At 60.8% G+C, this 25,355-nt stretch overlaps 1 protein-coding gene across 3 annotated transcripts in view; it reads left to right on the top strand.

The window, feature by feature from the left end:
• Positions 1-358: 358 nt before the first annotated feature.
• The window catches only part of NBEAL2 (neurobeachin like 2), a 30,852-nt gene continuing 5,855 nt past the window's right edge, over positions 359-25,355 (top strand). For 2 of the 3 annotated variants that reach the window (XM_063417530.1, XM_063417539.1), the window contains exons 1-36: positions 359-482; positions 5,054-5,142; positions 5,944-6,108; positions 7,146-7,227; positions 8,967-9,331; positions 9,404-9,486; positions 10,439-10,524; positions 12,104-12,383; positions 13,002-13,108; positions 13,625-13,702; positions 13,784-13,867; positions 13,967-14,065; positions 14,895-15,466; positions 15,556-15,688; positions 15,760-15,879; positions 15,961-16,291; positions 16,388-16,470; positions 16,575-16,667; positions 16,958-17,129; positions 17,523-17,656; positions 17,740-17,899; positions 18,009-18,111; positions 18,611-18,764; positions 18,880-19,038; positions 19,122-19,281; positions 19,427-19,512; positions 19,986-20,648; positions 20,721-20,899; positions 21,548-21,707; positions 22,457-22,594; positions 22,674-22,979; positions 23,060-23,209; positions 24,380-24,537; positions 24,616-24,740; positions 24,899-25,019; positions 25,105-25,262. In XM_063417530.1, the coding sequence (XP_063273600.1) occupies positions 363-482; positions 5,054-5,142; positions 5,944-6,108; positions 7,146-7,227; positions 8,967-9,331; positions 9,404-9,486; positions 10,439-10,524; positions 12,104-12,383; positions 13,002-13,108; positions 13,625-13,702; positions 13,784-13,867; positions 13,967-14,065; positions 14,895-15,466; positions 15,556-15,688; positions 15,760-15,879; positions 15,961-16,291; positions 16,388-16,470; positions 16,575-16,667; positions 16,958-17,129; positions 17,523-17,656; positions 17,740-17,899; positions 18,009-18,111; positions 18,611-18,764; positions 18,880-19,038; positions 19,122-19,281; positions 19,427-19,512; positions 19,986-20,648; positions 20,721-20,899; positions 21,548-21,707; positions 22,457-22,594; positions 22,674-22,979; positions 23,060-23,209; positions 24,380-24,537; positions 24,616-24,740; positions 24,899-25,019; positions 25,105-25,262 (6,256 nt within the window). In that variant the 5' untranslated portion in view covers positions 359-362. Of the gene's footprint in view, positions 483-2,438; positions 2,998-5,053; positions 5,143-5,943; positions 6,109-7,145; positions 7,228-8,966; positions 9,332-9,403; positions 9,487-10,438; positions 10,525-12,103; positions 12,384-13,001; positions 13,109-13,624; positions 13,703-13,783; positions 13,868-13,966; positions 14,066-14,894; positions 15,467-15,555; positions 15,689-15,759; positions 15,880-15,960; positions 16,292-16,387; positions 16,471-16,574; positions 16,668-16,957; positions 17,130-17,522; positions 17,657-17,739; positions 17,900-18,008; positions 18,112-18,610; positions 18,765-18,879; positions 19,039-19,121; positions 19,282-19,426; positions 19,513-19,985; positions 20,649-20,720; positions 20,900-21,547; positions 21,708-22,456; positions 22,595-22,673; positions 22,980-23,059; positions 23,210-24,379; positions 24,538-24,615; positions 24,741-24,898; positions 25,020-25,104; positions 25,263-25,355 lie in introns of those variants that run through there. The other variant, XM_063417545.1, reaches the window with a different exon arrangement.

A 25,355-nucleotide genomic window follows, 5' to 3' on the forward strand; every position in this document is an offset into this window, starting at 1 on the left:
GTATCGATGCGAGCAATCGATTGGGGGGGTCAGGGAGGAAGATAAAAAATTATCCATTAAACATTTCAAAATGCTTTAAAAGGAGGTTAAAAGGGAAAAGAAGCCGAAACCGTCGAGTTTTGTTCGTTCGGGGTATCTCCAAGGGAGAGCAAGGTTCAGCTGCACTAACTGGCATTAATTATTTGAGGGGGAAGGAGGGGGGCTTTGCCTTCCTCACCCCCTTTTATCTCCCCTTTATGAACACGGGAATGCGGGAAGGGAAAGCAGGCGGGGAAGGGGGAATGCGGGGCGGGGGGCGGGCGCTCCCCCCCCGCGGGCAGGTGGAGGGCGGGCCCCGCCCCCCCACACCTGGGGGAGGTGCCATGGCCGGGCCCGGGGGGGCTCGGGGGGGGCGGAGCCGCCGCTCGTTCCCAGCCGGGCCGGCCCCGGGCATGGCTTCCCGGGAGCGCCTCTGCGAGCTCTGGATGCTCTACTTCGCCAAGGTGAGCACCGCGCACCGGGCACCGGGCACCGGGCACGGCCAGCCCCGGGCGGGCTCTGCGGCGGGGGCACCCCCCCACCCCCGCTGGCTGCGCCCCCTCTGTCCCCGCTCCACCCCCCCCCCCCAATTCCCGCCCCCTCCGCCGTGTCCCCATCCCCTCTTGTCCCCCATTGTCGCATCCCCCCGCTGGCCGTGTCCCCACCCCCGCGCTGTCACATCCCGCGGCTCCCCAAACCCCCCCGTGGGGTCCCCCCGCGCCACCGCGTCCCCCCCCCCGCTCGCCGGTGTCACCTGCGGGGTGTCCCCACGCCCGCCTGGCCCCCGGAGCCACCCGTGACCCCCCCCGGGGACACCGCGTCCCGCGGGGATCCCCCGCCCGCCCCGCTGCCCCTTCCCGGAGGGAATTCGGGGTCCCCCCGCCCCCCTCGCCGCTCCCCGGGGGGGGTTGGGGGTCCCTTGAAGCCCCCGGGAGGTTTTTGGGGGCTCCGCGTGTCCCCTCCGCTCCCGGCGCCACCGCCCGGCGACAGGTGCGCGGTGACATTGGAGCGGCGACAGGGTGGGGACGCCGGGCTCTGACGGGAGGGGGGCGGTGGTTTTGGGGACCCCCGGCAGCCTCTGCCGAGTCCTGGGGGGGTTCCTAAGGGGGTCCCTGGGCGGGGACCCCCCCGCGCCGCCCCAAAATTGCCTCGTGCCGCCCCAAAAGGGCCTCGTGCTTCGTTTTGTCCTCAGTTACCCCCGGGGGGCGGGTCCTGGAGGAGAGGTGGCACCCAAGGGTCACCCCCGGCCCGTGTCACCCCCGGCGCTGTCCCCAGGTGGCACCCAAGGGTCACCCCCAGCCCGTGTCACCCGCGGCGTTGTCCCCGCAGGTGGCGGTGACCGGATGGATTTTGGGGGGGAAATTACACCCCAAAACCCCCCAGGGAGGGGACGGCGGGAGGGTTGGGGACATCCCTGGGGTCTGTCACCTCAGCTGGCCCCGCGATGTCACCCGGGACCCTCCTCTGCACCCCGGAACAAGGTCACCCCACTGTGGGGGGACACAGCCGGGGGACTTGGGCAGGGACATCAGGGGGTGACATGGGGACAGATGCCACTCCATCGGGGCAGTTGTGGCTGTGGGGACAAGTGCCACAGCCTCAAGGGACAGATGACACACAACTGAGGTGACTGTGGTCCTCTGGGGACAGGTGCCACAGCCTCAAGGGACAGGTGCCACACCGCTGAGGTGTCTGTGGTCCTCTGGGGACAGGTGCCACACCACTGAGGTGACCATGATTGTACAGGGACAGGTGCCACACTGCTAAGGTGACTGTGGCCACTTGGGGACAGGTGCCACAGCCTCAAGGGACAGGTGCCACCACTGTGGTGACTGTGGCCATGTGGGGACAGGTGCCACACCGCTGAGGTGCCTGTGGTCACATGGGGACAGGTGCCATCCTTCAGCTGTGTGTGCTCACAGAGGGGACACGGTGGGGACAGGTGCCACCCATCAGGTGGGTGTGTGGTGGCAGGGGACACAGTGGGGACAGGTGCCACCCATCAGGTGTATGTGTGGTGGCAGGGGACACATGCCACACTGTCGGGTGTCCGTGGGGACACGTGCGGTGCCACAGGGGTCTGATGGCCCTGCAGGTTGCCATCGTGGCACAGGTGTCACCCACGGTTGTGTGGGGACGGTGTCACTTGTCAGGGTGTCCTGCTCGCTGTGCCACACCGGTGGGGTGGCCGTGCCACCTCCAAGGCACTGGGGACATGGCCAGACCCCAGTGTCACCTCCTCTGCGAGGTCACCCAGCAAAACCCTGTGGCCTTTGCCACAGCAATGTCCCCAGGGCCTGGCACGGACAAGGCTTGGGGGACATGGCCCAGGTGGTGGCAGTGTCCCCTCCATGCCAGCAGTGTCCCCTCCATGGCAGCGGCCCTGTCACTGTCCCCCCGCCGGTGGCCCGGGCATGGCCGCGTTATCCCAGGGGTGTCTTTAGAGCAGGACAGCGCTCCTGTCACCGGCGCTGGCAGGGGACAGGGCTGTCCCCAGGGGTGCCCGTGCTGTCCCCCCTCCAAAGGGGACGGCGGGAGCGTGACCCCACCGCCAGCACGCGCGGGGTCACTCGGTGTCACCGTGCGGGGGGGTGACATCCCGCCGGCTTTGTCACTGCCACTTGTGGTGGGGCTCCCGGCCGAGGGGCGGCATTCCCGACTCGGCATTCCCAGTTTGGATTCCCGGTTCGGCGTTCCCGGTTCGACATTCCCGGTTTGGCGTTCCCGGTTTGGCGTTCCCGGTTTGGCGTTCCCGGCGCTCCCAGGCGGCTCCGCGCCGGCCGAGCCCAGAAGCGGCCGAACAGGCTCTGCCAGCCGGGAACCGGCTGCGACAGCACCGGGGGTGGCACCGCCACCGGTACCCGGGGACTTCGGGACACCCGCTCCGGGCTGGCGCAGCGCGAATTTAGGGACCCCAGCTCCGGGTTCGGGATGCGGCTCCGGGTGGGCGCCCCGGGAATTTTGGAACAGCAGCTCCAGGTGGGCGCAGCGGGAATTTCGGGACCTCAGCTCTGCGTGGGTGCCCCGGGAATTTCGGGACACCGGCTCCAGGAGGGTCCACCGGGAATTTCGGGGCGCTGCTCCGGTTGGAAGCTCCGGGAATTTCGGGGGGGAGCTCCGGGTGCGTGCCCCGGGAATTTCGGGGCGCAGCTCTGGTTGGGAGCTCCGGGAATTTCGGGACACCGGCTCCAGGAGGGCCCACCGGGAATATCAAGGTGCAGCTCCTGGTGGGAGCTCCGGGAATTTCAGGGCGCAGCTCGGGGTAGGAGCTCCGGGAATTTCGGGGCGCAGCTCGGGGTGTGTGCCCCGGGAATTTCGGGGCGCAGCTCCCGGTGCGTCCCGGGAATTTCGGGTGGGCGCCCCGGGAATTTCGGGCTGCCGAGAACCGGCAAACTCCACACCGGGCGGCTCCCAGGGCCGGGTTCGGGGTTGTGTTTCCAGGGAATACCGGGATGCACCAGCCCAGCTCCTGGGGCCGGCCCGGAGGGCGCGGTGGCCCCGCGGTGTCCCCAGGCGGGGCCGGTGTCCCCGAGCGGGGCCGCGGCGGGCAGGAAGCGCCGTTGGGGCCGCGGGTGACTTGGCATTTCCTGAGCTCTCTGGGGTTTTTTTGGTGCCTTTGCACAAGCGACAGCGGTGACAAAAAGGGGGGGCCCCCCTGAGCACCCCCCCATCCCCCGTTCCGGCCCCGCTGCGCCGGCGCCGCTCCCACGGCAGCGGGGCCATGGATGGCCACGGCCACCCCCGGGGACAGGTACCGCCTTTGGGGACACCCCCGGCCCGGCGCGGGGGCTCGGGGCGGAGCGGGGGGTCCGGGGCAGGCGGATTTTGGGGTACCCCCACCTTGGGGGGAGCGCCCGGAGCCGCCGGATCCCGGAAAAGGGGGCAGGTCCACGGGGGGACGGTCCCTGCCGAGGGGGGACACCCCGGGGTGCTGCACTGGGGGGGAACGGGGTGCTCAGGGACGTGGGTGACCCCAAAGTGTCACTCTGGGGACAGCCAGCGATCGGGGTGACCCCAGGGTGCTGCATCGGGGTGTGCGTGTCCCCAGGGTGGCACTCTGGGGTGCTCAGGGACCTGGGTGACCCGAAAGTGCCACTCTGGAGACACCCAGGGTGCTGCATCCGTGTGTGCGGGTCCCCAAGGTGCCATTCTGGGGTGCACAGGGACCTGGGTGACCCCAAATGGATGCACTGGAGTGCCCAGGGCTGTGAGTGACCCCAAAGGGCAGCACTGGGTGCTCAGGGACGGGGGTGACACTAAAGGTGCCACCTCGGGTTGCTCAGGGACAAGGATGACCCCAAGGAGCAGCATTGGGTGCTGAGGGACATGGGGCACCCCAAAGTGCCCTGTTGGGGTGCTCAGGGACAGGGGTGACACTAAAGGTGTCACCTCAGGGTGCTCAGGGACTGGGGGTGACCACGTGTGGTGCCCAGGATTGGGGGTGACCCCGAGGTGCCCCACAGGAGTGCTCAGGGACAGGGGACACCTGGAGGTGCCACCTCGGGGCACCCAGGGGGGTGCCCAGCCTGAGTGAGTTCCCTCTGTCCCCTTCTGTCCCTTCTGTCCCTTCTGTCCCTGCTGTCCCCCACTGTCCCCCACTGTCCCCTCTGTCCCTTCTGTCTCCCTCTGTCCCCCTCTGTCCCCGCTGTCCCCATTTCACAACCGCGGCTGGGCCGGGCAGGGCTCGCTGTGCCCTGATTGGCTGCAGGGACAGGTGCTCTGCACCTGATTGGCCGGTGAGTTCCACAGGTTGTGCTGTGCTGGGCTCTGATTGGCTCAGTGCCTCCACAGGTTGTGTGGCTCTGGCTGCTGATTGGCCAGCGAGTGCACAGGTAGTGCTGGGCTAGGCCCTGATTGGTCAGAGGCTTCGCAGTTTGCGTGGTTCTGTGCTGTGATTGGTCAGTGGTCCCAGGGGTGTGTCACACACCTGAGTGGGCGGGGCTGGTTTCTCTGGCCGTGATTGGCCGATCCCTGTGGGGCGGGGCCATGGAGAGCCGTGATTGGCTGCCGGCCCCAGCTCCGCCCTCCCTTGCAGAAGGACCTGTCCTACCTGCAGCAGTGGCTGGAGGCCTTCGTCACCAGCTTCGAGAGGGTCATCGCCCTGCCCTCGCTGGAGCCCCGCAGGTGGGACCCCAAAACCGCGGGGTGACCCCACCGAGCGACCCCAACCAGCCCTGAGTGACCCCAAACACCCCTGAGTGACCCCAAACATCCCTGAGCGACCCCAAACAGCCCCTGAGTGACCCCAAACATCCCTGAGCAACCCCACCCAGGATGACCCCAAACACCCCCGAGTGACCCCAAACACTCCTGAGTGACCCCACCCAGGATGACCCCTATGAGTGACTCCCAGCACCCCTGAATTACCACCCTGGGTGACCCCAGCACCCCTAAATGGACCCCCCCAAAGTGACCCCCATTTAGGACCCCTGGATGGCTCCCAGCACCCCTGAGTGATCCCCAAAATCCTCAGCTGTCTCCAACCCCCCCGGGTGACCCCAGCACCCCTAAAGGCCCCCCCCAAAAGTGATCCCCCCCATTTAGGACCCCTGGATGGCCCCAACACCCCTGAGTGACCCCCATGGATGAACCCAGCCCCCCTGAATGACCCCCCTGAGTGACCCCTAGGACCCCAGGCTGACCCAGACATCCCGTAGATGACCCCTGTAGGTGACCCCCAGCCCCCCTGAGTGACTCCCATGAATGACCCCAACACCCCTGGATGACCCCCCCGAGAGACCCCCAGGCCCCGAGTGACCCCCAAACCCTCGGCTGTCCCCAGCCCCCCCCGTGGGGCCCGGGTTGCCGAGCGTGGGGGCGGTGGCGGGGCCTCATCCGCCCCGCGTGGCCGGAACCGGGGGTGGCGCTGGCAGGGAGCGTTTTGGGGGGCCCAGGGGTGACATCCTGCACCCCGACCCCGCCCAGGCCGGAGGATCCGGGCGCCGAGATCCCGGCGCTGCCGCGGGAGGTGCTGCAGGTGCTGAGCCAGAGGCTGGGGCACAGCGTGGCCCTGGGGACACGGGACGGGGACAGGGGGACAGGGCTGGGCCAGGCCCTGCTGCTCCTCAAGTTCTTCATCATCATCTGCAGGTGGGTGACCCCAAATCCCCCCCGATCCCCCCAATCCCGGTGCCGCATTCCCAGCCCGGATCAGCCCCGGTGTCGGGGGTCCTGTGTCCCCCCCCAGTGCCCAGCTTGTCCCAAAGCATCGGGGGACTTTGGGGACGTGCAGCCCCCACCCCAAAAAAACCCCACAGAATTCCTCCGTGAGGGAAATCGCCCCCCCGGGAAATCTGGGATCACCCCAAATCACAGCATCCGCTCTAAAGTGCATCTTGTCTGTGATAATAAATACATAAATACATAAATACATAAATACATAAATACATAAATACATAAATACATAAATACATAAATACATAAATACATAAATACATAAATACATTATTGTTATTATTATTACAATAATGATACTAAGAGTGATAACTTTAATAATAACATTAATGCAAAACAATCAAAATTAAAATGTAACAGTTAAAAAATAACTTTTTTTCCCCCAAAATTCCGTCATTCCCCCCCAGTGTAGAGTCCTTGCAAAAAAAACATGATTAGCAATAGTAATAATAATAATAATAAATGATGTCATATAATAAAAAAAGTTAATGATCAAAACCATTATTCCCCCCAAAATTCTGTCCTTCTCTCCCAGTGGAGTATCCTCCCCAAAATGCATCATATCTCTAAGAATAATAATTATTATTAATCATTATTAGTAACAATTATTATTATTAATAATAATAATATTCAATGTAATGTTAAATATAAAAATGTAATATAATAAAAATATAAATACAGGAAAACATTATTCCCCTCAAAATTCCATCATTCCCCCCCAAGTTGCATCCCATCTCTAAAAATAACAGTATTTAATGTTATCTTTATTATTAATAACAAAATTATTAATACCATGTAATCTAATAAAATTTGTTTAAAATGTAATAATAATAACATTTAATAGCATTTTCCCTGCCCCAAGCACTTTGTTCCCTCCCACATTTCCTCCTTCCCCTCCCCAAATTCCCTCCCCCACCCCGTGCTGGACGAATTCCCGATGTTTTCCCTTCCAGGAACCTGGAGAACATCCAGCCCGACAGGACCCCCGGGTGCCTCCCGCACGTGCTGCGCCTGCTGAGGCTCTGCGGGAACCAGGTGGGAACCGGGAGCGGGAACGGGAGCGGGAATGGGAACGGGAGCGGGAGCAGGGATAGGAAACGGGAACGGGAATGGGAACAGGAGCGGGAGTGGGAACTAGAGTGGGAACGGGAGCGGGAACGGGAATGAGAACAGGAACAAGAGTGGAAACGGGAATGGGAGTGGGAACGGGAGTGGGAGCAGGAACGGGGATAGGAAATGGGAGCAGGAATGGGAATGGGAACAGGAGTGGGAATGGGAGCAGGAACAGGAGTGGGAATGAGAACAGGAATGGGAATTGGAACAGGAACGAGAGCGTGAACAGGAACGGGAGCAGGAATGGGAACTGGAATGGGAATGGGAACGGGAACGGGAATGGGAATGGTCATGGGAATGGGAGTAGGAACGGGAATGGGAGTGGTCATCGGAACAGGAGTGGGAATGGGAGCAGGAACAGGAGCGGGAATGAGAACGAGAATGGGAACAGGAATGAGAATGGTCATGAGAACGGGAATGGGAACGGTCATGGGAATGGTGGTGGGAATGGGAACAGAAATGGGAACGGTCATAGGAATGGGAGCAGGAATGGAAATGGGAACAGAATGGGAATGAGAACAAGAATGGTCATGGGAATGGGAATGGTCATGGGAATAGGAATGGGAACAGGAACGGACTGGGAGCGGGAAGGGGAATGAGAACAGAGACAGGAATGGGAACCATCATGGGAATGGGAGCGGGAATGGGAGCAGGAACAGAAATGGGAATGGAATGGGAATGAGAACTAGAATGGTCATGGGAACGGGAATGGGAATGGGAATGGGAATGGGCACGGGAATGGGCACAGCAATGGAACTGGGAATAGGAACGGGGATGGGAACAGGAACGAGAATGGAAATGAGAACGGGAACAGGAATGGTCATAAGAATGGGAATGGGAATGGGAATGGGAATGGGCGCAACAATGGGACTGGGAATGGGAACGGGGATGGGAACAGGAACGGGAATGGGAATGGGAACAGGAGCAGGAATGGTCATAAGAATGGGAATGGGAATGGGAACAGGAATGGTCATGGAAATAGGAATGGGCACAGCCTGGTTGGCTGGGGAGGGGCTCAGCACTGATTGGTCACTGAGTCCATACGTTATGTGAATCTGGGCTCTGATTGGTCAGGAACTCTACAGACTGTGCTGTGGTGGGATTTGATTGGTCAGTGAGTCCACAGGTTGTGTGAGTTCTGATTGGCCAGTGTCTCTATAGGTTGTGTGATTCTGGATGCCAATTGGTCAGGGAATCCATAGGTTGTGCTGCTCTGGAATCTGATTGGCCAGCAAGACCATGGGTTGTGTGATTCTGGATGCTGATTGGTCCATGAGTCTACGGCTTGTGTGACTCTTGATGTTGATTGGTTGAGAACTGTACAGGTTGTGTTGCTCTGTAATTTGATTGGTCTGTGACTCCACAGCTTGTGCTACTCTGGTGCTGATTGGCCAAGAACTTTGCAGTGCCAGGTGCTGATTGGTCAGTGCAGCTCTGGGTTCTGATTGGCCAGCAGCCCTACGGGTTGTGTGACTCTGGCTGCTGATTGGTCAGTGCATCCCATCTTGTGCTGCTCTGTGCTCTGATTGGTTGGTTGATTGATTGATTGATTGATTGTTGATTGATTATCCCATCCTCCCCCCAAAGTGGAGTTTTCCCCCCCAAAAAGGCATCCCATTTTTTGGAGCGTGTCAAGGATTAACGCTCGGCTCTCCCGGCAGCTGCGGAGCATCCCAGGGGACGAGCACAGCTGGGCACAGCTGGAGAAGGGGACACGGCCGGAAAATGGGACACAGCTGGGGAAGAGGACACAGCTGGAGAAGGGGACACAGCTGGAAAATGGGACACAGCTGGAAAATGGGACACAGCTGAAGAGCAGGACACAGCTGGAGAGCCGGGAGAATGGGGCACAGCTGGAAAATGGGGCACAGCTGGAGAAGGGGATGCGGCCGGAAAATGGGACACAGCTGGAGAGCCAGGCACAGCTGGAAAACCGGGCACAGCTGGAAAACGGGATGCTCCACGCCCTGCACCTCTGCGAGTGCTTCCTCGATCCCTACCAGACCTGGCGCCGGCAGCTGAGCGGGTGAGGGGCACCCCCCGCATCCCAAAATCCCTCCCCCATCCCGGAATCCCGCCCTCACCCCTCTCTTTCCAGGGAATCCATCAGCGCCAAGGAGAAGAGCAAATACAAGTTCTCCCCCGCCCCGCTGCCCCCCGAGTTCGGTGCCTTTTTCCAAGGTAAAAGCGGGATTTGGGAATGGGAAAGGTCAGTGTGGGATCCCAAGGGGTGGAGAGTGTCCAGGGACAGGGGGGCTGCTGGGGCAGGGGTGGGATCTGGGAATATTTATAGGATCCATGGAGGGATGTCGTATTCAGGGGTGGGTATTGATCCAAGGATCAATGGAAGGATCCTATACCTGCTCCAGGGTATCCTGCACTCATCCCACAAAGATGGGATCCCACACCTGCTCCAGGGTATCCATATTTACCCCACAAGGATGGGATCCCACACCATATCCAGGGTATCCTGCACTCATCCCACAAAGATGGGATCCCACACCATATCCAGGTTATCCTGCACTCATCCCACAAGGATGGGATCCCACACCTGCTCCAGGGTATCCCGTACCTGTCTCAGGATTATTATAGGATTCCAGGGCAAATACAGGGTCCTGTACCTGTTCCAGGTTATCCTACCCCTGCCCCCGAAATTTAGGATGCTGTAGCTGCTCCCGTGTCCTGGGGAGAGGAACAGGATCCCAAAGCAGGAATTAAGGCCAGCACCACCTGCAGGACCCACAGAAATCAACACAAAGGGGTTTTTTCCCAGGGAAGCCCCAAAATCCCCTTTTAGAGGCAGCACCGTTGCAAAAATCCCCCAGAACTCCACCCCGTGAATCCCCAACTGACCCGAGTCTGGCACAAATCCCCTTTTTTGGGGACAAAACCCCATTCCTGGCACAACCAGAGCTGGAAAACCTGGAGCATCCTCATCCTCTCCATCACCAGCAGGGTCCAGCAGCCCTGTGGGGTGGGTTTGGGTAGGAAAGAGATTTTTCACGTTTCTTGGGGCAGAAAAAGGATTTTTCCCTATTTTTAGCTAGAAAAGGGCCTTTTTCTGTTTCATTTTTGGGGTGGTTTTTTTGCTGTTTTCTCCTCTCATGACATCTTTCCCTCCTCATCCTCACAGAGAGTTTCCAGGCTGGGAAGCAGCTCCCGGAAGCGATCCAGCTCCGGATTATCCATCTTTTTGGAGCCATCCTCTCCGGATCCAAGGTACCCTTGGGAAGCAGACGGGGAGGAGTTGAGCTCCTCACTCCAGGGATAAACCCCAATGTTTTACTCATTCCAAGGCTGGAATTAAACCACTGAGTTTTCCAAAGCTTTTAAAAATCCTGTTTACCATTCCAGCCTTAAATTTGGTGGGATCAGCTCAGAAATGTTACATTAAGTAATTACATTGAAGAATTAAATTAAAGAATTAAAATAAAAAAATTAAATAAAACAAAACAAAATAGTTAAAAATTAAATAAAGTTATTAAAATCATTTATTAAATTAAGAATTAGAGAATTAAATAAAACAAAATAATAAAAATAAACAAATCAATAAAATAATTAAATTAAGTAATACAATTAAAGGACTAAAGAAAAGAAACAATAAAATAAATTATGTAAATACAAGAAATAATAAAATAAAATATGTAAATAATTAAATAAAATAATTAAAATATTGAATGAAATTCTAGTTATTAAATAGCTAATAAATAATAGCATAATGAATAATAAGAAATATATAAACTTTAGCTAATAAATACATAAATTTATATTTATTTTTATATACTATATACTGTTATATAAGTTATTATATTAATAATTAATGTGATTAATTAATGTAATTCATTAATATAACTAATAAATATAATTAATAAATATAATTAACTCAAATTGTTTAATTAAATGGTTTTCTTTAAGTATTAAATTTAACTATTAAAATTAATTAAATAATTAAGTTATGGAAAGCTCTTAAACTGAGGCTGCTGCTTCACCTCCAGTTGACCTCTGGGCTGGAAGCTGGAAAATCCTTGGATTAAAAATTTGGAGCCGAAACCAGTTTTAATTTCCGCAGCAATTAAAAAAAACCCAGTTTAATCAATAATCCCGAAATTATTAATTTAATTGATTAACTGATTTAAATTTAATAATTTAAATTACATTTAAATCAGTTAATCAATTAAATTAATAATTCACACCCCCCAGGGTAAAACCAGCAGCGCTGGAGCTCGTGGGGGTCAGTAAATAACGGGATCGGTAAAGGGCTCGCCCCGCCGCGCATTCCCAAATTCCCTCTGTCCCCATCCCGCAGCCCAACGCGCTCCAGGCCCTCACCCCCGCGGCGCTGGAGCTCGTGGGGGTCAGTAAATAATGGGATCAATAAAGGGCTCATTCCACTGCGTATTCCCAAATTCCCACTGTCCCCATCCCGCAGCCCAACGCGCTCCAGGCCCTCACCCCCGCGGCGCTGGAGCTCGTGGGGGTCAGTAAATAATGGGATCAATAAAGGGCTCATTCCACTGCGCATTCCCAAATTCCCACTGTCCCCATCCCGCAGCCCAACGCGCTCCAGGCCCTCACCCCCGCGGCGCTGGAGCTCGTGGGGGTCAGTAAATAACGGGATCAGTAAAGGGCTCACCCCGCCGTGGGTTCCCAAATTCCCACTGTCCCCATCCCGCAGCCCAACGCGCTCCAGGCCCTCACCCCCGCAGCGCTGGAGCTCTCAGGGTTCAGTAAATAACGGGATCAGTAAAGGGCTCATTCCACTGCGCATTCCCAAATTCCCTCTGTCCCCATCCCGCAGCCCAACGCGCTCCAGGCCCTCACCCCCGCGGCGCTGGAGGCGCTCCTGGCGGTTCTGCAGCGCGGCGGCACCGCGGCGTCCCCGTGCCCGGCGCTGCTGCGGGCGACGCTGCGCGCCGTGGTGGCCGCGGTGCACGTCCTGCACGGCTCCAGCCCCGGCCCCGGCTCCCTGCGCGGCCTCCTGGACGGATACTTCAGGGTGCTCAACTCCCACCTCCCCGCCACGGCCCCGGCACCCGGGGCGGCCGGCGGCCTCGTGGCCCTGCGGGTGCTCATGCTGGGTAGGTTGGGAGCGGGGTGCGGGCTGGGGGCGTGGGGATGGGATGGGATAATGGGACGGGACGGGATGGGATCAATGGGATCAATGGGATTTAATGGGATGGGATCAATGGGATGGGATCTCCAGTGCCAGGACAGGTTTCCCCCTCACCAGGGCCATACCAGCCAGGATTTCAGGGTGACAAAAGTGACCTTTGTGTCCCAAATCCCTCTGCAAATGGGGCCTGGTTCCAGCTGGATTGGAGGGTGGGAATTCTCCAAAGGATGGGATGGGATAGAATGGCATAGGATGGGATACTGGGATGGGATGGGATGGGATACTGGGATGGGATACTGGGATGGGATGGGATGGGATACTGGGATGGGATGGGATGGGATGGGATACTGGGATGGGATGGGATGGGATGGGATGGGATACTGGGATGGGATGGGATGGGATACTGGGATGGGATGGGATGGGATGGGATGGGATGGGATGGGATGGGATGGGATGGGATGGGATGGGATGGGATGGGATGGGATGGGATGGGATGGGATGGGATGGGATGGGATGGGATGGGATGGGATGGGATGGGATGGGATGGGATGGGGCGGGGCTGAGCTGGGCTCTCTGTCCGTAGACGCCATCCCGGCCATGCTGAACTGCCAGGACCGGCCGGTGCTCCAGGCCGTGTTCCTCAGCAACAACTGCTTCGAGCACATCATCCGCCTGCTCCAGAACAGCAAGGTGTGAGCTGGCACCTCGGTGTCTCCATCCCCATCCCCATCCTGTCCCCATGCCCGTCCCCGTCCCCATCCCCATCCTCTTCCCCGTCCTCTTCCCCATCCTCTTCCCCATCCTCATTCCATCCTCATTCCACCCTCATCCCCTTCCTCATTTCCATCCTCACCCTTCCTGATGCTAAACAATCCTGAGATCGGGTGAGACCAAGTTTGGACACCTTTGTCTCCATCCTCACCCTCCCTTCCTGCCTTCTTCACCATTTCCTCTTTAAATGACCCTGGCACAGGCATTTTGCCCTTGGTGACACCAGTGTTGGGCACCTCCATCTCCATCCTGACCTTTCCCAGCTCTAAATGATCATGGGACAGGGTGGTGTGTCCCTCTTGGTGACACCAGGGTTGGGTACCTCCCTCTCTATCCTCACCATTCCTGGCTCTGACCGATCCTGGGACACACCCACGGGGTGGGATCCCTCTGGAATCACCTCCCTGTGTCCCACGCCCGCCCCGTGTCCCACAGCTCTACCTCGGCAGCTCGCGGGAGGCGGGTGAAGCCCAGGACGAGGTTCCCACGCGGGACGGGGATGGACTCTGGCAGGTACCCCACAACCCAAGCCCCACCCGTGGTGTCCCCTCCTTCCCAAGTTTCCACAGCTCCCCCACCCCTCTGTCCCTGCAGGTCGACACCGGCAGCTCCGACGCCATCGCCGTCCACGCCCTCGGCGTGCTCACGGCCATCATGAGCAACTCGCCCTCAGCCAAGGTGGGCAGGGGACCTCCCCTGAGGAGGACACCCCAAAACCGGAGGGGTTTGGGTGTTTTCGTCGGGGCTGAGGGGGCTTCGCTGTCCCTGTGCCTCCAGGAGGTGTTCAAGGAGCGCATTGGCTACGCCCACCTCCACGAGGTGCTGAAGAGCCAGGGCCAGCCCACCCAGCGTCTGCTCCAGGAGCTCCTCAACATGGTGAGCGTTCCCACTTCTCCTGACTCGGGACAAAGCTCTCGGCACCGGGGGCTCCTGTGGCTCTCAGCCCCCGTTCTGAGCCCCACCATCCTCTCCACTCTGCTGGTTTCACAGCAGCTTCCCCCCGTGGGGTCCTGGGGCCATCTTTCTCTTGGAGTTGTGTTTGGGTTTGGGAGTTTTGAGCCCTCCTCGATGTGGAACTGCTCACTCTGGTACTGCTGGACACAGGAGGGTCTCCAAGGTGCTTCCTGCATGAGGGTCTCCGAGATCCTTGATTCGTGGAGGCCTCCAAGACACACAATGCACAGAGATTCTCAGTGCTCCAGGATTCTGGATGCACAAGAATCTTCAGAACGCTTGGTGCACGAGGGCCTCCAAGATCCCTGATACACGGAGGTCTCCGAGATTCTTGATGCTTGGAGTCCCCAAAATTCTGGATGCGCAATATCTCCAAAACTGTCAATGCATGGGAGTCTCCTAGATCCTTGATCCACGAGGATCTCCAAGATCCTTGATCCCTGAGGATCTCCAAGATCCTTGATGCATGAAGGTACCTAAGATCCTTGATGCATGGAGTCTCCAGAATTCTTCATGCACAGGATCCCCAGAAGGATTGATGCGTAAAGGTCTCCCAGATGTTTAATCCATGAGGGTCTCCAAGACCCTTGATGTCTGGGGTCTCCAAATTCTGGGTGCATGGGAGTCTCCAAAGAGTCTGGATGCACAAGGGTCTACACAAGGTCTCTGCCGCCAGCACCGGGTGGCCTGGGGCGGATCCATCCCTCTCCAAGCACTGGAGCTGCACCAACGCCCTCTTGTGTCCCTGCAGGCGGTGGAGGGTGACCACAGCTCCTTCCCAGTGCCTCCCATCCGCAACGAGCAGCCCCTGCTGCTCCTGCTGGCCTGGCTGCCGGCACTGGAATGCCGGGATCTCCAGGTGCTGCTGTCGGCGTGGCTGCGGCGGCTCTGCGAGGCCTCCCTGCCCAGCCGCCTCACCTGCGTCGAGGCGGGCATGGTGGGCTCCCTGCTGAACGCCCTGGACGCCGAGCCGGCGCTTCCCAGCGCCTGCTCCCAGAACCTGCTGGAGCTGCTGCGCTCCCTGGGCGGCCTCTCCATCCGGCCCGGGGAGCTGCGGCAGCTCCTGCGGCTGCTGCGGCGCGAGCCGGGCCGGGGGCCGCATCCCTACGTGGCTGCGGTGATCCGGGCGCTGTCGGGCATGGCCAGGGGCGAGGGGCCGCCCCGGGCGCTGCAGAGCTTCGACCTGAGCCCCGGCATGGCCGGGATCATGGTGCCCACCGTCCAGAAGTGGCCCGGAGGCGCCTTCGCCTTCCACGCCTGGCTGTGCCTGAGCGAGGAGGAACCGCAGCCGCCGGCGAGGCCCAAGAGGAGGCAGCTCTACAGGTGACGCTCGCCGGAGGGGGCGAGGGGAGGGTGGGGAGGGGCAGCGCCAACATCCCCGCCGTGGTTTCCTCCACGGTTTTCTCCGCCAGCTTCTTCACGGCGGGCGGGACGGGCTTCGAGGCGTTCTTCACCGCGGGCGGCGTGCTGGTGGTGGCCGTGTGCACCAAGAAGGATTACATGACGGTGGCGCTGCCGGAGTTTGCCTTCAACGACTCGGCTTGGGTGAGGACCGTCCCCATCCCCGTCCCCATCGGGGACCCCACGGCGCCCTGATGTCCTCCTCTGTCCCCCAGCACTGCGTTGACATCGTCCACGTCGCCGGCCGCCGGCCCTTCGGCCAGAACATCGTCAGCATCTACGCCGACGGACACCTGCGGAAAACGGCGCAGCTCCGCTTCCCGTCCCTCCACGAGGTGGGGGCTCCCCCCAGCGCCCACCCAGGTCCTCCTGCGTGGCCTCGCCGGGGGCTGAGTGTGGCCCCTTCTCCCTCCCAGTCCTTCACCTCCTGCTGCATCGGCTCCGCGGGCCACCGGACCACCACGACGGCCGCCACCGCTGCCGGCCACCCGCCGGCATCCCACGTGCCGGAGCTGGTCTTCCCCCAGCACCCCGTGCTGGGACGCTCCCAGTCTGTCCCTGCCACCCTCGGTGCCCACTCTTGGACCCCCGCCCAGCTGCCCACAGAGGGGGTGGTGGCCACCACGGCGGCCGGGAGCCAGGACACGGAGTGGGGCAGCCCCACCTCGCTGGAGGGTCACCTGGGCTCCGTGGCCATCTTCTGCGAGGCTCTGCAGCAAGCCCAGGTCAAGGCTCTCTTCTGTGCAGGTGCGTCAGGGTGGGGTGTGGAGGATGCCCCGGGCTGCTGGTGGTGACCGGGGTCTCCTCCCCCGTGTCCCAGCTCACCCCAGTCCTCTCCCCCAGGCCCGAACGTCGCGTCCCCGTTCACACTGGAGGGTGACTTGGTGGAGCTCAGCAGTAAACTCCTGCTGTACTACACCCCCCAGGTGAGGAGAGCCACCCCCCTGGGGACAGGGACGGCGCTGGTGGCCGCTGTGCCACCAGGGACACATCCAGGAGCACGAGGATTCTCTCACGGTGTCTCTTGCAGGCCTGCAGGAACAACATCTGCTTGGACCTCTCTCCCAGCCACGGCTTGGACGGGAGGCTAACGGGACACAAGGTGGTCAACTGGGACGTCAAGGTAGGCTGGGGACAGGGTGACCTGTCCACCCACGGCCTGGTGGCAGGGGGTCCCTCCTGGGGCACAATCCCAGGGCCCCACGGGTCCCCTGCACCCTGCAGAGACTCTGCCCATGGTGTTGGATGCACTGTGACCCATCCGTCCTGTAGGTCCTCAGTGTCCAGGGTGGGCACCGTGGGGGGTGCAGGGGAGCAGGTGACTTTTGGGGACCCCAGGTGGCATGGACATCCTCCTCCATGCTGCTGTCACCACCCAGCAAGGCCTCTGCCCTCCCTCCCTCCCTCCCCCAGGACGTGGTCAACTGCGTGGGTGGGATGGGGGTGCTCCTGCCCCTGCTCGAGCAGGTGGTGTCCAAGACGGAGGAGCCCGAGGATGAGCAGGAGACCAACGACCTGGTGGGGCCGGAGCTGACGTCCTCCAGGAACGCCCAGGGCCTGCTCATCCCACTGGGAAAGTCCTCAGGTGAGGAGTTCGGGGCATGTGGAGCAGGAGCTGTCCTGCCCAGGAGGATGGAGGTGACCACAGAGGGGTTCCTGGGCCTGGCAGTGTCCACCACGGGCAGGAGGGATTTTTTCTGAGGTTCCAGGAGTTGTGGGGTAATGGAGGAACCACTTGGGGTGTTGTTATGACCCAGTTAGTCACAAACAGTTCTGGGAAGCTGAGGGTGGCTCCAGGAATGGGTGGAATGTGCTTTCTCCCGATATCCAGCTGCTCATTCCCAAGCTCAAAGCAGCAGGGGCTTCCATCTCCTTAAACCCGGAGACAGCAGTTGAAAAGTTTGGAGAGACAACTGCTTGGGAGCTCCAGGAAGGGGTTTGGGAGGGCCCGGGGCTCACAGGTCGCGGTGCCCCGCAGAGAGCAGGCTGGAGAGGAACAGCGTGGCCGCCTTCCTGCTGCTGGTGAAGAACTTCCTGCGGCACCACGCCGTGAACCAGGAGAGCCTGGTGCAGTGCCACGGGCCGGCCATCATCGGAGCGCTGCTGCACAAGGTGGGGCAGGCTCACAGAACCCCCGTCCCGCGCTCCGTGCCCTTCCTGAGGGGCCAGGAGCGTCACCGTGTCACCCACGGCAGGTCCCCGGCGCGCTGCTGGACATGAGCGCCCTGATGGCGTCGCAGCTGCTCATGGAGCAGGTGGCCTCCGAGGGCAGCGGGCTGCTGCTGCACCTCCTCTACCAACACCTGCTCTTCGACTTCCGCATCTGGAGCAACAGCGACTTCGCCGTGCGCCTAGGTGGGAGCAGGGAGCGCCGGGAATGCGGGGAGCGCCGGGAATGTGGGGAGCACCCGGGAATGTGGGGAGTGCCCGGCCGGCCCGGGGTCCTGACACCCCCTCCCCGCAGGGCACATCCAGTACCTGGCCAGCGTGGTGAAGGACCACAAGCAGCGCATCCGCAAGAAGTACGGGGTGCAGTTCATCCTGGACTCCATCCGCACCTACTACGGGTGAGCTGCCACGCGGGGCTGGAATCTTGGGATGCTGACAGGTGATTCCACGGGGGGCTGGAATCACGGAGCTATGGGTCATTCCATATGGGGCTGGAATCCTGGGATGCTGGCGGATGATTCCATGTGGGGCTGGAATCTCGGAGTTACGGGTGATTCCACGCAGGGCTGGAATCCTGGGATGCTGACGGGCTGGGCTTCACCCCTGGGAGCTGTGGTTTTGCTAAACACTATTTTTGTGGGATAACATCCCTCCTTCCAGAGTGGGAGCGTTGTGGTGTGTGCAGGACTTTCCACGTCCCATCCCTGAGCTCCAAAATCCACCCCCAGCAGCCACCAAGAGCGTAGTGGCTTCTGCAACAAGCAGAGCCCAGTGTGAGGGGTGCAGAGGGGCAGAAGATCCCTGGGGCTCCTCAGGCTTTGTGTTGGGATTTGGGATGATGCTGGCAGCGGGTGGCGGGTGACAAGGGACATGTCCCCACGAGCGTCTGTCAATCAGCACCTCCAGGGAGGAGTCCACGGCCGCCGATGACATCAGGACAGTGCAGACGTCCCTCTTCAGCCTGGTGAGGGATTTCTTCTGCAGGAGCTTCTCCGGGGAGGAGATGCAGAGCTTGCTGAACTACCTGGCTGCAGCACAGGACGAGCAGCAGGTGTGTCACCGGCCACGCCGTGGTCCCCAAACCCCTCCACGAGACACGGGCTGGGCAGAAGCCACTGAGGGACACTCGGAGGGCTGGGGACAACCTGTATCCCCGTGTGCTGCAGGTCTGCGGGGCGCTGGAGGTGATCCACAGCCTGCTGAAGGGCTCCCCAGCCCAGGAACAGCTCTTCGCCTTCCTCTTCGAGCCGGGCCACGTGGAGCTGCTCTTCTCCCTGCTGGTGCAGAAGAAGTTCTCGGATGAAGTGCGGGAAAGGGTCTTCAAGGTAGGGCGGGTCCCCCGCGCCCCCCTCCTGCTGTCCCCAGCAGGGGTGTCACAGCCAGGTGGCCTCCTCTCGCTGTCCCCCAGATCCTCTACAAGATGCTGAAGTACGAGAAGGTCCCCGAGCGCAGCAAGGGCCGCCTGAAGCTGAAGGACATCGGCTACCAGGGGCTCACCTCCTACCTCAGCGACATCCCCGGCTCCATGCTGCTCTTCCGCTGCCTCTCGGAGCAGGTCCTGGGGGCAGGTACCGTGTGCCAGAGAGGCCAGGCCACCATCCCAACCATGGCATAGGAACTGCTGGCTTCCCGCCAGGCTCAAATGGGTCTCTGGTGGCTTTTGGGGACGGCAGGGAGGTGTCCCAGCACCGTGCTGACTCTCCTTGTCCACAGACCCTCCCAACTACAAGGACCTGGTGGCCGTGGTGTACCTGTCCCACCGGGCTGAGCTGAGCGTCCGACTCGACATCTGCCGCAAGGTGAGGGGGCTGGGACACAGCGGGAGGTGACAGAGGTGTCACCCTGGGGCGGTGCTCCCTGGACACCCAGCCGTGCCCTAAAGGGGCGGTCGTGGGGATGGAGGTGACACGGATCTGCCAGCGTGGAAACGGTGCAGCTCCAGCACCCCGTGATGGATTTGGAGGATCTGGGGTGCTCCTGTTCCTGGGATGGGTCCATCCATCAAGAGCTGTGGCAGCAGCATCCAATGTCCTTCCTTTCCCTTTTCCCTTTTCCCTTTTCCCTTTTCCCTTTTCATTTTCCTTTTCCTTTTCCTTTTCCTTTTCCTTTTCCTCTACCTTTCCCTTTCCCTTTTCCCCTTCTCCCTTCTCCCTTCTCCCTTCTCCCTTCATCCTTCTCCTTTCTTCCTTCTCCTTTCTTCCTTCTCCTTCCCCTCCTCCTCCTCCTCCTCCTCCTCCTCCTCCTCCTCCTCCTCCTCCTCCTCCTCCTGCAGCTCTTCCACCTGATCTACGCTCAGCAGGACCTGGTGAAGCAGCTGGCCAGGCTGCCGGGCTGGCAGGACACACTCACCAAGCTCTACGTGAAGGAGTCCTTGGAGTGCCGCCGGCACAGCCTGGGCACTGCCGCGGGCTGCCCGGAGCCGCCGCGCCCCTCCGAGCCCTCGGGCAGGGACGGGATGAGCCCGGCCCCCGCCGAGCTCCAGGAGCTGGACGTCTTCCTCCCGCTGGGATACGAGGCCTCGGACCAGGAGCTCTCCGAAGGCTTCTCCGACCACTCCATCTCCCCGAGCGGCCGCACCAAGTCCTTCCACTCCTACAACTTCAAGTCCTTCGACTCCTCGGACCGGGCCAGCCGCTCGTCCTCCAACCCCGGCGACGGGCCCGCCTTCGACGGCGTCTACCACCCGCTGTCGCCCTTCTCCACCTCGCCCTTCGACCTGGGGCTGGACCTGGCCAGCACCAGCTCCGCGGCCACGGCCGAGAGCGGCGCCCAGACCCCGGCCAGCGGCCCCGGCACCCCCTCGCCCCTGGAGAGCTTCAAGCCCTTCCCGGGAATGCGAGCGCGCAAGAGCTCCAGCCTGTCCAACGTCCTGGACGAGAGCAGCTACCAGGACGCGCTGCCCAGCGACAACGTCTCCAACACCAGCAACCCCCAGGTGGGCCCCAAACCCTCATCCCCGCCACCCCGGGGCACCGCGGGCGCCTCTCACCTCCCTCTCCGCGGGCAGCAAACCCCCGAGGAGGAGCTGTGCAACCTCCTGACCAACATTGTCTTCTCGGTGACGTGGCGCGGCGTGGAGGGCTGCGACGACGCGGCCTGGAGGGAGCGCGGCCAGGTCTTCTCTGTGCTCACCAAGCTGGGCACGGCCTGCGAGCTGGTGCGCGCCCCCGACGAGATCAAACGCAGGTGAGGCCCGCCCGCACCCCGGGGGGATCCCCAGGGAGGGGAAGGACACCCAGGGGTGCATCCTCAGGGAAAGAAGGGCACCCAGGGGTGGATCCCGAGGGAAGGGCACCCAGGAGTGGATCCCAAGGGCACCCAGGGGTGGATCCCGATGGAAGGGCACCCAGGGGTGGATCCCAAGGGCACCCAGGGGTGCATCCCGAGGGAAAGAAGGGCACCCAGGGTGGATCCTGGGGGAAGGAAGGGCACCCAGAGGTGGATCCCGATGGAAGGTCACTCAGAGGTGGATCCCAAGGGATGGGCACCCAGGGGGTGGATGCCAAGGGAAGGAAGGACACCCAGGGTGGATCCCGAGGGAAAGAAGGGCACCCAGGGGTGGATCTTGGGGGTGGATCTCGAGGGAAGGGCACCCAGGGGTGGCTCCCGAGGGAATGAAAAGCACCCAGGGGTGGATCCCGAGGGAAGGAAGGGCACGCAGGAGTGGAACCCAAAGAAAAGGCACCCAGGGATGGATCCCTGAGGGAAGGGCACCCAGGGGTGGCTCCTGAGGGAAGGAAGGGCACCCAGGGATGGATCCCTGAGGGAAGGGCACCCAGGGGTGGCTCCCGAGGGAAGGAGGGGCACCCTCCGGAGCCGGTGCTGGTCCCGCAGCCTGCTGGAGATGATGCTGGAGTCGGCGCTGACGGACCTGAGGGAGTCGGGCCCGGCGGCGCTGCCCGGGCTCACCCACAACGCGCTCCGGCTGCTGCGGCTGCTCCAGGATTTCCTCTTCTCCGAGGGACACAACAACCAGGCCCTGTGGAGCGAGAAGGTGCAGGGGAACGACTCCTGATCCCAAACCCCCGCCCTGCTAATCCCTCGTGGCAACTCTGGCCCCAAACCCAGCCCCACCTGCGGAACTTGAACAGCACCTCAGATTTATTTCTAAATTGAAATCAAAGCCTAGTCCTAACCTTGGGAAATAACCTCAGCCTCAATCCTAGATTTAAATCAAATCCTAATCCTAATTTTAGGAAATAACCTCAGCTTTATTTGTAATCTTAAATTGAACCCCAATCCTAATCCTTAAACCTTAATCCTAACACCAAATCCTAAACTTTAATCTTAAACACTTACCATAAATGCAACCCTTCATCCTCTAAACCCTGAGCCTAAAGCTTAACTCATAAACTCTAAATTTAACTGCACCTCCTAAATCGCGATCCTAAGCCATAACTCCACATCTTTGTCATAAAGACCAACCCTGATCTTAACCCTAACTTTTCTTAACCCTAACTCTTTCTTAAACCTAAACCCTAAGATTAACTCACAGCCTGTAACCTCACTGTACTTCCTACATCCTAATCCTAAGCCTTACTGCTATACCTTTATCCTAAAGCTCAACTCTAACTCCAGCCCTAACCCTGACCCCTGGCTGTGATTCCTGAGCCCCCACCTCACGCCAAACCCAGACCAGTTTGCCACGAGCTGGGCCCTGCCCCGATCCTAACCCCACACCCGAGGAGGGCCGGGTGACGGGGCTCGGCAGGGGCAGCATTCCCGCTCACGGTGTCCCCGCAGATCTACGAGGGCGTCAGCAGCCTGCTGGACAAGCTGGGCGCGTGGCAGCACCTGGCGGGCGGCGCCACGGAGCTCAGGGAGATGGCGCAGGCGGGGCTGCGGGTGCTGCTCGGGTTCGTCGTGCTGCAGGACCCCCAGGTGGGCAGCCCCTCCCCGGGCGCCGCCGCGCCGGCGTCGCGGCCGCCGCGCCTGACGCGTGCCCGCCGTGTCCCCGCAGCTGCACTCGCTGGCCTACGTGAAGCTGCACAGCCTGCTGCAGACCACGGCGGCGCCGCGCCGCGACGAGGCCTGCTACCTGCTGGGCAAGCTGGAGGCGCCGCTGCGGCGCTCGCTGGAGGCGCGCTCCGAGGCCTTCTCCTGGCTGGTGCCCATCGTGCGCACGCTCATGGACCGCTGCTACCAGAGCCTGCAGCTGCAGCGGCTGCTGCCCTCGCTGCCCCCCACCAACGGCAGCCCCACCTTCTACGAGGACTTCCAGCTCTTCTGCGGCACCCCGGAGTGGAGGGGCTTCATCGAGAAGCACGTGGGTGCCGCGGGGTGGGAGCGCCGTGCGGTGGGTGGCGGGTGGCACCGGGCCCTGGGAACGCGTGTCTGCTCGCGCAGGTGCAGCCCGCCATGGCCCAGTTCGAGATGGACACGTTCGCCAGGAGCCACGACCTGATGTCCAACTTCTGGAACGCCTGCTACGACGCCATGATGAGCAGCTCGCAGCGGCGTGAGCAGGAGAAGGCGGCCAGCCGCAAGCTGTTCCAGGTACTGCCGGCTCCTCGTGCCTGCGAGGTCACCCTGGGGCGTGCTGCTTGTCCTGGGGACACTCTCCTCAGCCCTGGGGAGTCACTCTGGGTGCTCCTCACCCCAGGGATGTCATCAAGGAGAGGTGCTCCTTATCCTGGGGACACTCTCCTCACCCCTGGGGTGTCACTCTGGGTGCTCCTCACCCCAAGGATGTCATCCAGGAGATGTGCTCCTTATCCTGGGGACACTCTCCTCACCCCTGGGGTGTCACTCTGGGTGCTCCTCACCCCAGGGATGTCATCCAGGAGATGTGCTCCTTATCCTGGGGACACTCTTCTCAGCCCTGGGGTGTCACTCTGCGTGCTCCTCAGCCTGAGGATATGTTCCTCAGCCCCAGGATGTCATCCAGGGATTGCTCCTTATCCTGGGGACATGGTCCTCACCCCAGGGGTGTCATCCAGGCGATGTGCTCCTCACTCTGGGGACTTGCTTCTCACCCCAGGGATGTCACTCTAGGTTCTCCTCACTCTGAAGACATGCTCCTCACCCCCAGGATGTCATCCAGGAGATGTGCTCCTTATCCTGGGGACACTCTCCTCGCCGCTGGGGTGTGGTGTCATCCAAAGGGATATGCTCATCCTGGGGACATGTTCCTCATCCCAGGGATGTCATCCAGGGGAGTGCTCCTTATCCTGGGGACACCTTCCTCACCCCAAGGATGTCCTGCAGGGGATAAAATCCTTATCCTGGGACAGGCTCCTCACCCCAGGGATATCATCCAGGGGATGTGCTCCTCACTCTGGGAATGCCATTCTAGGAACGTGCTCCTCTCCCTGGGCTGTTAATCCTGGGGTTGTGCTCTTCACCCCAGGGATGCCATGCTGAGGACATTGCCTTCAGGAGGTGTTCCTCCTCCTGGGGACATTGTCCTGGGGATGTGCTTCTCATTCCAGGCACATTATCCTGGGATGCGCTCCTCATCCTGGGGACATCATCCCAGGGATGTGCTCCTTATCCTGGGGACATCATCCCAGGGATGTGCTCCTCATCCTGGGGACATCATCCCAGGGATGTGCTCCTCGTCCCAACCTCATCATCCTGGGGACGCTCTCCTTACGCTGAGGACATCACCCCGTGGGTGTCCCCAGCCAGCCCTGTTGTCCCTTCACTCCGGTGCCCCCTCGGCAGGAGCTGGTGCTGGAGCCGGCAGCGAAGCGCGGCAAGGCGGAGAACGCCCGGCACGCCAACGTGCTCAAGCAGGCCAACAACCACCACAGCACCGTGCTCAAGCAGTGGCGCTCCCTGCGCCGCCTGCTCACCTCGCCCCGCTCCGCCTGGGCCGACCGGTGAGCCCCGCCTCGTCCCCAGGGAGGGGTGGCACGGCCAGGGGTCCCCAGGGTGTCTCACCCCCGGCTGTCCCCCAGGAACCCACCGGAGGTTCGCTGGAAGCTGTCAAGTGCCGAGACCTACTCCCGGATGAGGCTGAAGCTGGTGCCCAACCTCAATTTTGACCAGCACTTGGAGGCCAGCGCCCTGCGGGACAATCTGGGTGAGGCTGGGGCACCTGCGGGTCACCACCGCACCCTGGGCGAGGGGTTGGGCTGGGAGGGGTCACGGACAGCGCTGAATTTGGGGGCTCTGCTCAGGAGCTGCCCCCAGCTCGGGGGGTGGTGGGTCCTGCTGACCTCCTCCTCCTCCTCCTCTCAGGAGCTGACCACCTCCAGAACCCCGCTGAGCCCCTCCCGCTCGCCATGGCCAAGGAGGCCAAGGTGAGCGAGCTGGAGGATGACCAGCTGGCCGAGGAGGACCTCCCTGTCCTGGACAACCAGTGAGTGACCCCACCCCTGCCCCCGTGCCGGCTCACGCGGGCTGGGGGTGTCACCAGAGTGTCCTCACCCCGCTGTGCCACGCAGGGCTGAGCCCAAGGAGCAGAGCCAGCGGGAGAAGCTGGTGGTGTCGGAGGACTGCGAGCTCATCACAACGGTGGCCGTGGTCCCTGGGCGCCTGGAGGTGACAACGCAGCACGTTTATTTCTACGACGGCAGCAGCGAGAAGGAGGAAACGGAGGGAGGTAACGGCGGGCACTCCTTGGGGGCTGTGGGGAACCTCCCTGCCCAGCCCCATCCCTGCCTCGGGAATGGCAGGGTGGTGACACCCAGGGGGC

Source organism: Prinia subflava, chromosome 1 (genome assembly GCF_021018805.1).
Source record: "Prinia subflava isolate CZ2003 ecotype Zambia chromosome 1, Cam_Psub_1.2, whole genome shotgun sequence".
In the NCBI taxonomy this organism is placed as follows: domain Eukaryota; kingdom Metazoa; phylum Chordata; class Aves; order Passeriformes; family Cisticolidae; genus Prinia; species Prinia subflava.